Source organism: Epinephelus lanceolatus, chromosome 11, assembly GCF_041903045.1.
Source record: "Epinephelus lanceolatus isolate andai-2023 chromosome 11, ASM4190304v1, whole genome shotgun sequence".
Lineage (NCBI taxonomy): Eukaryota > Metazoa > Chordata > Actinopteri > Perciformes > Serranidae > Epinephelus > Epinephelus lanceolatus.
In genome coordinates, this window is record NC_135744.1 from 8356857 (window position 1) to 8370834 (window position 13978).

General features: G+C 40.4%; 1 protein-coding gene across 17 annotated transcripts in view; it reads right to left on the bottom strand.

The window, feature by feature from the left end:
• Positions 1–3678: 3678 nt before the first annotated feature.
• picalma (phosphatidylinositol binding clathrin assembly protein a) overlaps positions 3679–13978 on the bottom strand; it is a 45436-nt gene continuing 35136 nt past the window's right edge. For 16 of the 17 annotated variants that reach the window (XM_078172206.1, XM_078172202.1, XM_078172192.1 and 13 more), the window contains 3 exons: positions 7820–7879; positions 6838–6939; positions 3679–5123 (listed from right to left, as the gene is read on the bottom strand). In XM_078172206.1, the coding sequence (XP_078028332.1) occupies positions 5109–5123; positions 6838–6939; positions 7820–7879 (177 nt within the window). In that variant the 3' untranslated portion in view covers positions 3679–5108. Of the gene's footprint in view, positions 5124–5170; positions 6200–6837; positions 6940–7819; positions 7880–13978 lie in introns of those variants that run through there. The other variant, XM_078172207.1, reaches the window with a different exon arrangement.

A 13978-nucleotide genomic window follows, 5' to 3' on the forward strand; every position in this document is an offset into this window, starting at 1 on the left:
AAATCAAAAGTTAAGGTCTCAGCTATAAATAAATTAATGTGTTTTAATGTACACAAATATTTTCTAAACTTTAGTTAATTTGTGATGTTACGCACTTGTTCCAGCCAACACCATCACTGGAGGGGTCACATCACATCACTTGGTTGGCACATATTATGGGGTTGTTCTGCACAGTGTTAGAACGCTATAAACAGGAAGCAACCAGTACAAACAATTTAAACATTTACAGTTACAACTGTTACTGTTACAGTTGGTTGGCACGTGTGCCAACTAACCCTGCCTACATTTGACCCAACTTTGTGATGACACTGGCCAGCTACCATCGCTCATCACACTATTAACTAGAGGTAACAATTTCCAATAAGTCTAACACAGTTTTATGATACCTTTTGTTCACATACTGTTTTTTATTCTGGTACTACAATACAGAAAAAAGTAACTCAGATGTTTTTTAAAAAAATTTTTTGGGCGCCTTTTCACTTTTATTTGATAAGACAGATATAGCATGAGAGGGGGAGGGAGACAGGGTAATGACATGCAGCAAAGGGCTGTGGGTTGGATTCGAATCCACAGGCTGCAGCTAAGAAAAAGCCTTTGTATATGGGGTGCCTGCTCTCCCAGGTGGGTTAGAGGGCACCTTGTAATTTAGAAGTTTTAGAACAGTAGATGAGTGCAGGTGAGGAAAGTAAACATTTTGATGTTAAATTTTCTTTCTGGGGTGCCCAGTGGCTTACACGGTGGAGTTAGCATCCCATGCACAGGGGCAGCGTCTTTCCACAGTTCCAACCTGCAGCCCTTTATTGCATGTCGTCTCTCCTCTCCCTCTCTCCCCACCTTCACGCTTAGACTGCCCTGTCCAAAAAGGTCAAAAAGCAAAAAAAAAAAAAAAAATCTTTAAATAGTTGTTACTGTGACCAGAAAACCAACCCCAAACTCCCCTAATTATTGTTTTTACTTTATATATCATTTTGATCACAAAATGTATACAAACTTACATACATACCTGACACATATACAAAAAAACAAAACAAAGCAAAAACAAAAAAAAACAACAAAAAGCCAGACTGGATAGAGATAAATACAACAATGTTTAGCCTATTACATCAACAAATATTAAAAATAGCGAAGAGTAACCAAACTTGGTGTCATGCGGCAGGGACTTCAACTAATAGATGGGAAAAGAAGGTGTCTAACTGTTGAGCCCCATAGTACTCTGCAACTGATCCTGCAAACATGAAAGGCATGTGAACATTTATGTAAAAGTTGCACTCATTGGTTCTTCTCGGCCGTTTCAAAGCACTGTTGCAGAACTTCTGTATGCAATTGTCAACTGTATATGCCAATGTCGGTGTATTTTAGGTGGTCTTTGTAGTTATTTGTAGTTGCATATAAACTCTTTGTAGTAATCTCATTGTATGTTCTATATTGCTTGTTTTAGAGCTGTATATTTTTTATTTTTTATTTTTGTTCTATGATGTCTGTCTGTGACCAATGTTGCTGCCTGTCTTGGTCAGGAAACTCTTGAAAAAGAGATTTTTAATTTTTTTTTTTTTTTTTTTGTGGTTAAATAAAGGTTAAATAAAATACTTTTTTTTTTCATTTCTCTCTGTAGTTTTACATTTGTCCATTTATTCACTCCTGTTTCTTTGTTAATGGGGTTGGAGGCACTAAGCACAAACAGCAGTTAAATATTTGTATCTGGCTACACTGGAGTTTTGGTCCATCAAGCGAATAAGCAAAAAGCCAGTTTAAATAAATTCTAACTCTAACAGAGAAAAGACTATGTGAAAAACAAAAGACAAACTATTCTCTGTTCTCACCTGAATCTGCAGCTCTCATGGTGATGCTTCCTGCTGCAGCAGGCAACTGTTTCCAGAGTGAACACTGTAAAAAGACTCTGTACACCACCAGCCCAGCAGCAAACAGCAGACACACACAGTTAGAGACAAGCTGGTGAACACAGTGGAGCATTTAGCAGCTAAAGAGGAAGATAACAACCACAAGAGTTGGTAAAGACAGAAACAGAGCTAAAAGATTTGACTTCCTGAACTTACATTCATCATGTGGACACAAACACGACACAAAATGAATGGTACTGTTCAGCATGCATAAATAAGTTGTTGCTCATGTTTACCATGTTAAGGTGACATATCAGTTGCATTTAGAACTTGTTTGCACTGCCCCCAAGCGGCCCAAACTCTATTCAATTAATCCATTTACAAACAAATACGCACAAGTACAATAAACCACACAGAGCAATAATAAGACACACAAAATCCAACCAGTAGCACACAACATAAACACAGCATACCATCAGAGCTGTTCCATCAGCTGCACCTGTTGACCACAAGGTGGCAGAAGAGCTTAATTTTTGACTCCTCCACTGGCTGATCTAACATGCAAAGATTTCTCAAACTGATACACCCCGGTTGTCTGATTGTTTGTCATATCTATCTATCTATCTATCTATCTATCTATCTAGACCCACTCTTACAGACAGACATTAGTTTACCCAGCTTCTCACTGCTTCTTAATGAAAGACAGAGCAGTTGGTCCAGTGTGAAGCAGCATCAGAATGAGTGCTCGTTATAATCAGTGAAACCAAAGCAAACCCTGCAGCACCTCCATCATTAGGAATAGTTGTCCCTGTCTTTTCCACAGTGGTTCACAGTGACAGGGATGGATGAGGGGGATGTCACAGAACATCTGGAGGAGGCTGGACCAGACTGGCTACATCTCCACACCTCAGGACCTTTGAGTGCTGCCTGGCAGAAGAAGGAAGAACCCCACAGCATACCAATTCACTGTTTTTTCACCCAGTTCACAGGAAAGTCGGTTTCTTCACATTGTAAATGGAAATTTATTCCTGCTTTTATTCCCTATTAATCCTGTTTACGAGCATGTTATCAATAATGGCTTTCAGCACATTCAGACTGGTAAATGCCTGTTGAGATATCTGAAATCAAAGCTCTTTTAAATACAAATTTTTGTATTGTAAATACGTCTTCATTTTCCCAGAGGAATCTGTCCAACTCATTTTGGAAGGGAAGAAATAGTCAGGCAAGGTTAACTGTCTGAAGACGACTGTGAAAACGAAGGCTTCACTTCAACAGTAAGCCTTTTGTTAACTTGCCAATTAATTCCATCATGAAAGTCAGTGTCTCACACAAACACACACTTGCATCTTTCTACTGCTGCATCCAAACTAAGGGGAAGTGGCAGCACGACAAAGAATCTTCTTATTGCTGGTTAAGAGGCTTTGCCAAGCAGGATGTAGCGTTTATATCAAAGTCCTTCTGTGTGTGTGTGTTAAGTGTGTGTTGCTCATGGATGCACCTGTGGGTTCAGCAGCAGAGGCCTCCATAATGATGGAAGGTGGGACACCAGCATCCCAAAGGGTCAAGGACACTGCTTGGATCACCTGGCCGCTCAATTTCCCCTAAATCAACTTGGTTACTTCCTGAATGCTGCCATTAAAGGGAGACTATTATTTTCATTTAATTTGCAGCTGACGTAGCTGTGTGCAGGCCTGATGGAGTCTCATAGCCAGTCTTTTTGTTGCTAACCTCAGTAAACATGGTTATACAATTCTAGATGATCTTCTAAATAATACACTCATTACACAATCAGTGTCCAAAACATAATTTTCTCTGATAGATAAATAAAGAGGCAGAGAAATGTGGAAGCTTGCACTTTATTGGAAAAATCAAACAAACAAAAATATAATCTGCAGGGACAATGCAGCAAATATGCTCAGTTAATGGATTAAGGGCCGCTTTTATGTTCAGATCATCTTTCATACCTGCACTCGCCCAGTCCTGTGATTGGCAGGAAAAGTTTTATATACACAAAGCACCGATCAACAGTGCTCTATTCTCCTGCACAACTACGCCTCTCTGGCCCCATCCACACCCCTCTGTTACTCGTCTGACCTCAACCTACACCCGATGCCTCCCTTTGCCTCCACATTGTCCTAAACGAACCCTGTGCTGGCCTATGGAAACATGATCTGAGCATGAAAGGGACCCTGCACATTCAGGTTGGAAAAAGGGCAGCCAGGAGCTTTGTTAAATGTAAGAATAAATGGCATGCCAAAAGCGTCAAAAGCATAAATGCAGATTCCTTTCCAATGCAATGCTGCCTCAATCACAAAATGTAGTGCTTTTTGCTGATGTGAAAAATGTTCCCTCGCCAAATTGGTAGAAATCGACCCCACCGATTTCACGGTGTGAATGAATTATTACGTTCATACGCATCTTCCGTGTGACCCCTCGAGCCACAGATAACTGTACAAGGCATCATGCGAGTACAGAGAATATTTAGTGCCCCAACAGCAAAACGTGTCATCTCTTTAAACTTTATATTAACTTCTTTTTTAAAAAAATCATCTCAATCACTCAAAATCCAATTCTACAATCAATCATACCTATAAACCATAACTATAAACCTGAAGACCTTCCGCAAGGAGGAGGTCAGTGACTAGTTACATTTACTTTTTTGTCATCTTCTATGTAGGTAATCATAAATAAATACAAACAATACACAAGGAATGTCTACTGCAAACAATACATACAAAAAATAAAACAAAGATGTGTGGTATATAAAGAGTTGCAATTATTTTCCTAATTTGGGGATGCTTTAAGAAGGTAATCATGATTGATAATCAAAATAAGTGACTCTCCCAGCCTCACCTGGAGAAAGAGGAACAAAAGAAGACAACTCAAACAGTGTGTATGTGTGACAACGACTTTGTTTCCCCCCAGGTGCATAAACAGCGATGTTAAAAAGCTCTTCCCTCGGGTGATGTTTCTCTTAGTCCAGGATAAAGTAGGGGCTGATCCCTGTCCACATGGTTTTGAATGGCAGCACGCACTCTTCTTCTCCTTTCATGACTTAGACATGACAAGATGGGCACAATGTCCACTGTGATGCCTCTCTGAGATGGTCAGAGCCGCTCCCAGTCACCGTGATTTTATTCAAGTCTTATTTGGGCCTTTCATTCTCAGAGAGAGGTGAGTTCATTAGAAGCAAACTGCAGGTTTGCTCGTATAGTTGAATTTGTCGTGAATCATCTTCAGACGGGAAAGACCCCCCCACCCTCCTTCAGGTTACATAAACTGCATCTGGTAAGAAAAAAAAGAAAAGACAGTGTCAAGTATTTTTTTGGAACATGGAAAACAGTTGTAGATCCAACAATGCAAGACCAGTAGCTGCGGGCAAATATGATCCAACTCACAAAATGGCCAAGTGCAATATCCAAATGGTAGTAGCTGCAATTTTTTTGATGAAAGTAAATCATATTTCAGACATGAGGGAACATGCTTCTTTGGTACAGAGCCCAGCAAACAAACAAAAAATGATCATCTATTTTTTTTTCCAGTAAAAATGAAATGCAAATATGCCCATTCCCATTGAAATTGCGATTCATATCGCAACCGCAATATTGGTCAAAATAATGGCAATGTGATTTTTTTTTGCATATCATGCAGCCCTATCAGTAGCCAGACTTCTAATGTGTTTCCAACCTAATGCTATGAACGTAAATAAATCAGCTAAAGTGTGCCAATGAGGCAAAATTAAGATGGTGCGTGAAGCTTGGACTGAAAAATAAGAGCTCCAATTCACAAGAGACTAGTCTGACAGGTCATTTTAGTTCTTTTCTCTTCAAGGGTTAAAATTTGTCTGGTCTGTGCTATCACCTCATAAATCACATCAACGGACATCTTTTTCTTTTTGTTTCAGACAATGAATCAGATATTGCTGTCGACAAGTGCATACTGTTTGTCCATGGACATGGAATTCATGCCTACATCAAACGACAAATGTAATTCTCGATCTCTCGCATCTCATCATGACACTAGTCTTGAGCAAGTAGAGCTTCAGTCTCCTGCAGCGGACGAGACGTGTGTGCAGAGTGCGCAAAGCAGCCAGCTGGGGAGTCACGTGTGACAGCATCTCACAGGGAAGTGTTGTGACTGGCACTGAAATCAGCCATTTAACGGGCAGTTCTGCTCAAACAGAATGGAAATAAACATGCACTTTGTTGACACACTCTGGACCCGGAGTTGCAATTACACACAGACAACGAGCTGTACCTAAAGATGCTCTATAAGAAATTCTGCAGAAAGAGCTGCGCAAAGGGGTCCTTCCCTGCTGCTCTGAGGGGGCTCAGACTGGAAGGACTGGAAGTTGTGGGTGACTGAGTCACAGAGGAGAGGATGGAAACAGCACAGGAGAGAAATGGAGAGCCAGTGATGAGAGAGCAACTCCAGAGGATAAGCTACACTACAGGTGTCTGATCAGAAAATAAAAATGATGCATTACTATTTTTTAGCAATGCACACAATGGTAATAATGTGTGGATGTCATGCACTTGGTCACATTTTGTTTTTAATCAAACTGTTCCACCTTAGTTAAACTAAAACGTTGAAATATTTCAACCTTTTTCAAATTTCTAGTGTTTCCAAACAGGTGTTTTTTGCATGAAAACAGGTGGATGGAAATGCACTTACAGAAAGATTTAGAAGTTTGCAGGGAAACACAGTGTAAACTGTAGATTGATTAGACTGTGACATTTGTACCCTGGGAGACAAAAATAAACTCTTAACCTACGGGGAACCCTTGACTTGGCGTGGAGGAAAACTAAAAGCTACCAGCCAGACCAGTCATTGAATAAAACATGGTCATCCAGGGCAGAACAAGTGGACCCTTGTAGATCAAGTGACTATCAGGTATTATGGATAAACCCAACACAAACATTTATCTGCTTCAGACAGTTTGGGTCACAAAGCTCAGATGTGGAAGGAGTAGGACATTGTAGATGTAGACAGCCATTACCTGTGCACCTGGATTGGCGCCAAAGGGGTTGGCTGGCCTCATCACAGGCTGGGTATACATCACAGTGGGCTGTGTCATCATCATGGAGCCCATGTGGGGAGGCTGATGGGAGAGATACGGATTAATGCCCTCTAAGATAGCACATGAAAGTACTAACACTCATGTTTAATGATGAAATAAATACTGTACATGTTGGTTACTTTTCAGAATACGCAGAACCCTTGAAAACTAATAATATTCTATAATAATCTTCTGTAATATAATTTTCCATACATCAAGGAAAGCTTCACATTGATGGCATAAAACGTGAACTCTTTAAACTCAGACCATAAACATGGGTGGAACTCTGGGGAGGCATAACAACGTGAACAAGTCTTGGTTCTCTTGTGCTCTATGCGAGCGTGAATCCGTGTTTAGTTCAGTGGGCACCTGATCCACTAACTGGCCCTTATTTTAAAAAGAAATCCTAATTTTTGAAATGGTTCGCCTCTCATTCCCACGTTTTCCCCCAAACTAAAACAGTGCAGCAAACCAACACAGACTGGTAGAGAGCTGGGGAGAGAAAATCCAAAATGTAAAGTCTGTATGCAAATACAGATTATCTGAATTGATTATACCGATGTTGAATTGACAAGAATATGGTTGACATATGATGCCTTTTTTATGTGTTTCCATGAGTTGTGTCTTCTTGCAGACACCTAAGGAGTTCTTAAAGGGAGTTTGGCACAATATTTTTATTAGTCTTGCAAATGGTGACACTGCAAGATCTCCAGTCCTTACACTTCTTCCATATTATGCCTACCATAACATACTTTGAAAATACTTTTTTAAAGAATTTTTAATCGCACACTAAAAGATTTTGCATGAGAAAATCTACTCCTCCTTGCAAGCTAGCAGAGTCTGTGTGTGTGTGTGTGTGTGTGTGTGTGTGTGTTTTAGTTTGTGTGTGTGTGTGTGTGTGTGTGTGCCCCAGCTGACTTACCATTGCATATGCCATCATGCCTGTCGGTGTGGTTGTGGGGAAGGCCATGACAGATGGTGCCTGAGGTGACACAAAAGACAAGATGATTCCCTCTACAGAATCAGGACACAGCCTCACCCAACTCACATTTAACTGTTTATTATTAGATCTTAAAATCTGAGTTAGACTGCATGGTACATTCACTTACAGTAACTAAAACAACTACAGTCTATTCTGGAATTTGTCACAAATGAAGGCCTTTGGAAGAATTTATTCAATACCAATTTTAATCCATTTCATATTCAACTCCCTCTTCTTCTCTGATCGCAGTCAAATGATTTTTTTCTTAAGAGAGCAGTCACATGACAAATCTGACCTTGGTCAGACTTGTCAAGCTTGATGATGCTTTTCACTGCTCTATTTTAAACTCAGTGCCCTGTAAGTGTGCATAGTTTTCATTGCAAACCAAGAAAGCAGTTTGAATGGGAGCATGAAGGTAGACGATGGCAATATACTGCAGACTGCAAGACAATGACAGCAGGATGCAGCCAATGTGGGGGTTAACAGTGGATAGAACTTGAGTACATCCCTTTAAACAGTTTTCATGATGCTGATCTATTGCCTAAAACTAAAATGCAATAAATCAATATATTTGTCCAACTAATCCATACACCACACCTAGCCATTTCAAGGTGAAAACTGCATTCTAACATTAATAAAAAAATAAACAACTGCAATAACTTAATTTTGATAAGTAAACACCCCTTTACTGAATCATCACTTGTTCTAAACTAAAAAATGCCTTCAGGATCATACAATAACTCAACATCCGACACCTGTGTGAAATCACTACAATTCACTTGATGACATAAATAAAAACAGCTGGTTACCATGGTCCCTCTGTTTGGAAGTGCACACAAAGACAGCATTATGGGCTACAAAAACAAGTCCATGATTAAGTTGTGGAAAAGCACACATCAGGTGAGGGGCATAAAAAGATTTCCTAGCCTTTGAAGATACCTCGACTTTGTGCTCTGTTAAGACCATCATTATAGAGTGGATAGTACATGGTACACTTAAAGTCTACCAAAATCAGGGTGTACACCTAAACCAGATTACCAGGAGGGAAGACAGAGGCTACACAGAATCCAATGGCAGCCTTTGAGGAATACTTTTCCCATTTTCATCCAGCTGTGTATCATAACAACGGTGGGTGTGGTAAACTTCCCTTCATCTTGACAGTGCCCAGACCTCTCTGCTCTTTTGTTTTGCGTCATCCAGTGGATTTTTGCTGGCTCTAGGGCTGAGGCTTCAACTACAAATTGTACTCCTCAACTTTATATGTCCGCCACAACATGACGAGTATAGAAGTAGATTGAAAGAGAGCTACCCCTCTCTGTCTCTCAATAGAGTGAACTCAGATCAAATGGTAAAACTAGGCAGCCCTGATCAATTATAAACCAAGATTCGGTTACTCTGTTGCATATTTATCACCTTAAATGTTTCTAGAAACATATTTTAGCTTACAGTTTAACCGTATGGGCCCGAACGACACAAAGTACGTCCAAATTCACACCTGTTCTTCTCTATGGATTTTCTCCACAACCGTTCGTCATAGCGAGAAGCCACTCATACCACGTGAAACAGTGGAACCACAGCTTTCTAACAAGAGCAAGCTGACCACTTGGCAGTCCAATGTTTTCACAAGGAAAAAAATGATAAAGTTACACTAAAATTGTGTATAACAGAGCTTTCATACAGCTCTGCACACACATTACTCTTGGATGGATTACTCGCGAATGTAGGGTCGCACAGAAATGCCACACATATCACAGGCAAGTGCAGGACCAGAGCTTTCCGATGATACCACACACATCATTGTGCTGTCATCCCATCAAGCTATAAATACAGATCAACTGTCTACAAAATAAAAACCTGACGAATTTCTTTACAATCCATTATACAGATCTTGTTATCAGTCACTTCATATAGTGAGCAATATCTTATATTACCATGTCTGTGTTTCTCCCTGTCTATCCACGTTTGTAGTCCAGCTTTCAAGATGCAAATATTTCCATATTGTCCAATATATGGTTGACACTCCATCAAACTTTGTATGACAAAGTATTTCTGCAATTTGCCTTTTGTTCCAATGATTGAAGTATTCATAAGAAGACCAGCACACTTCACATCAGGTCAGTTCAGGTCAGGTCAAAGAGCAGCACGGAGCACAGAGAAGTAAGTCAAGATCATGTAGAAAAGAAAACGTCCAGAATTTTTTTTTACTGCAAACAAAGTGGCAAATATTATCTTGGAGGACATCATTGCACTTTGTTGACTATTTTTCCATTATCTTAGATGTAAATTGCATATGTATGTAGCTTTTATAATGACTGTGATATCAGCTTAACAGTAAAGGCAGTAAAAAAATACCCCCAAAAAGGCCTAGGGCCCAAAGGGTTAACTATAATACAACTATGTTTGTTACCAGCCAGCCACTATATTGTTTTCTGATGGGCAACTTGCATTACTCCCGTAGCAGTGCATTTTGGTAGTTGTACGTTTTCTACCCCTTGAGCAAAAACAAAGGCTACAGCCCTTTTCCTGTTTTCTCTGATCATGTAGCACCAGTTTCAAGGGTATTTGTGTCCTTCTACCACATAGACAGCTCTGTTTTACGAAGAAATAAAAAACCCCAAACCATCTTTCCAGCAGTGAAATACTTCTCTAAACGGCCAACAGTGTTTTATGGCCAACAGAGGGCAACAAGTGCATCACATTACAATCAAAGATATTGCACACATTTGACCTGTGTGAGAAGGTGGCAAGAAAAAGCTGTTTCTGAAAAAGACCCACCTAGAAGCCTGTTTGAAGTTTGGCTTTTTTGGCATAAATGCCAAATGCTACAATGAGAAAAAAAAAAACAATACCAACCATCACCAAAAATACCATCGCGTCTGTGAAAGACGCTGGTGGGAGCATAATGTTGTGGGGATGTTTTCCTATACAAAGAGACTTGAGACTTGAAGGAAGGATGGATAGATCAGAAGACAGGAAGATTCTGGAGAAGAACGTGAGAAAGTCTGCAAAAAGTCTGAAAATGGGTCATGCATTCATATTCCAACAGGACAATGACCCAGAGAACAAGGCCAAAACTACCATGCAGCTTGCAAAGAACAAGGTGGATGTTCTGGAGAGGTCAAGTCAAAGCACTGACCTAAATACCAATAAAAAAAACTCTGGAAAGACTTGAAGGTTGGTGTACATCAGTGAAAACCAACAAACCTCCCTCTTCCAGCTAAGACTGTTCTACAGTGAGTGGGGCAAGATCCACAAATCCCTGTGTGCCAACCCTGTGCAGAGCTACCCAAAAAGACTCGTTGCTGAAGTTCAGGGCTGGTTATCGTTCAAAAATTACAATACCAGTACCAGTGATACCATATCAACAGAGAACTCCATTCAATACCCATAATGCAAATGGATGGAGTGTACTATAGCAGTACTTTTGAATGTTTTGGTGGCATCTCGGCACATTGAACTGCCAACTCTGCCAATAACACCATGCTCACAGATTGTATAGGTTGTAGCTGCTGCTGCTGCTGCTGCAGAAGTGTGAGCTCTGTGGTGGAGACAGTTGTGAGAGTCCACCTGGCTGCACACACTCAGTGATGGGGCTGACTGTTGGTAGTCAAGCCGTTTCCATGTTGGTCTGAGTTTGTGGGGACTGTTGGATGTTAGCCACCATTGCTGCGTTAGCTCCTGCACTCTAGGAAATTGAGACATTTCAGTTGTGTTCATTAAATGCACACTTTACTTTTTCCAAATTAAAATGATTTCACTGCATTCATATGGTATCTTGTTTACTTCGGGTCCCACTTCACAGTATGGAGGGATTGAGGGTGCTGTGTCCAAAAAGCACCTATTTGATCAATAACACTATAAACATGTTTCACATTTAGTGTTAAATCCAAAACACGAAGGTGGAAAGAGACTAAAAAACAGCATTCACGCCACGAGACACAAATTTTCTACTGAAAACATCTAAAATACTACCACAAAACTGCCTTTAAACCAGTCTTTAAGGGTTTCTAGCTCTTATACAGCTGTTATTTTTAACAAGAGAATGATAGACCGAAGTAAAGGAAAGCCAGTAGAAGAGTGTGTTGAGTCCTGGGGGCAGAAGTTGGTTGCTAGCAGGTGCTCGTCGTGGAAAGAGATTAGAGAGAAACAAGTACAGACCCTTTCCTTTTCCTTGCTTCCCCAGCAGCCCCTGCAGTGATAACAAACCCAGATTTGTCTAACACCCGGCCCTCTCGGGAAGGATACATTTCATTAACTATTCAGTCATTGGCGAGGGAGGCACAAGTGAGTCAGACATGACGCTGGTGCCAAAATTGCTGCTTTCATCACAGACTGTGCTTGTTTCATTGCACCGAGAGCTCTCCTTCAGAATTCCTCCTCGCTGACAATGTTTGGTTTGTTTCAGGGACATCTCACTCAGTGTTCCTCAGATAGTTAGTAATGACATGATAAGGCTCGGTTTTTGCATCACGCTACTGGTTATCCTTTAACGACTGATGGATGTTGTGTTTCTGCCTCTTAGTGAATCAGCTTATTTCAAGTCACAAACGCTTTCTTTCTGGCTTCATCAGAGAACACTCATCAGCTTTTGATCATCCTCTGACATTTAGCCACATCATCTATAACTCATGTGTGCTTTGAGTATGATCACAAGCACTGAGGCTACAGTTAGAAGGTGTTCTGCAGATTACTGTCAGAAGCTCTTTTTGAACATTTGACCAAAGTGAGATTGTAGTTTGAATGTTTAATACAGAAACACTAAACTCCAAAAAGCACGGTGAAACACAAGTGATAGAAGGTAGAGAGAATGACAGGAGACACAGGCTGCCGTTACTTTGTGAGTGTAGATCTCATGTCTGAGGCTTGTCATTTCCCACATTAGGAGGAAGTTATAGACTATACTCAGAATATGAAAATGTTGCATGACAAATCATGGCCACACAAAAGATTATCAGGATTTCCCTTACATGCAGTGCATGCAACACAGTCCTTTGTCCATGTTGGTCAATAAAGGTGTCAGAGGTGTCAGGTGCATTTACAATTTCTTTACTGATAATTTTGGACCTCATGTGGCTACATTTTTGTGGGTTGATCCTGATTGCAACAATCATTTAATTACTTTGACTGGCAACGTCTCCAATAACTCAAAATGTTGATTTTGAAAAACATCTAAGATGCAGGAGAAAACAGAAAATATAACAGCACAATAAAAGCACACAGTCTGAAATCAGTCTACAAGCATGTTAAACAGCAAGGGAAAGTGAAAAATAAGCCAAAGCTCCAGACCCACTTAAACTGTCATTTTAACAACCATTCAATAGGACATCACAGGCAGATACAAAAGGCTGTACCTGTTATGACACCAGTTAACAATAGTAGAGGACACTTGGGAGCCAAGAAAGCACAGTAAATACACAATACAGGAAGAACTGAAGGCCATCCAGAAAAGCCGTAGTTCCAAAGTCACTCAACACCGTAAACCGGCAAGTCAGCAAGAAAAGAGCTGGCAGGGACAGCTTGCCTGGGCATTTCTTGGCAGACAGAAAACAGAGACTTTAAATTACAGTAACCAAAGCTAAACACAGCTCCACTGAGCCCCTCTGCACATGACTAGGTTGTCCACACAGGAATGGTGGGCTGATGTTGGAGCCCAGGCTGTTGTCTGCTGTGGCTGCAGTGTTACTGGTGGCATGGCCTCTGGACAGAGTGGTGCTGCTGAAGTTGAATATCAACCACTGCATGTCAATGTTGGTCAGAGAGTTTTAACCAATTTCAGCCATTTCTCAATCACAATAATAACAAAAGATGGACTTCGATGACATTGTGAAGTAACGTAGGGTCATTTATTGCAAATGAAAATCTATTTGACGTGACTCCGTCATTATCTTTAGCCACGTTACATCATATCATTCCAATTAAAAGGCCCGATAGTCAGTTATGTTAGTCAGTCATTTACCATTACTATTAGATGAGTCGACCGTACCATGCCATCAGTTGGCATTGGCAATGGCATTTAAGGTGCATTACTACCCTGTATGGGCGGTTTAATAATATTGAAGATTTATCATATCTCTATCTAGGAAAGTTGTATTGATATAA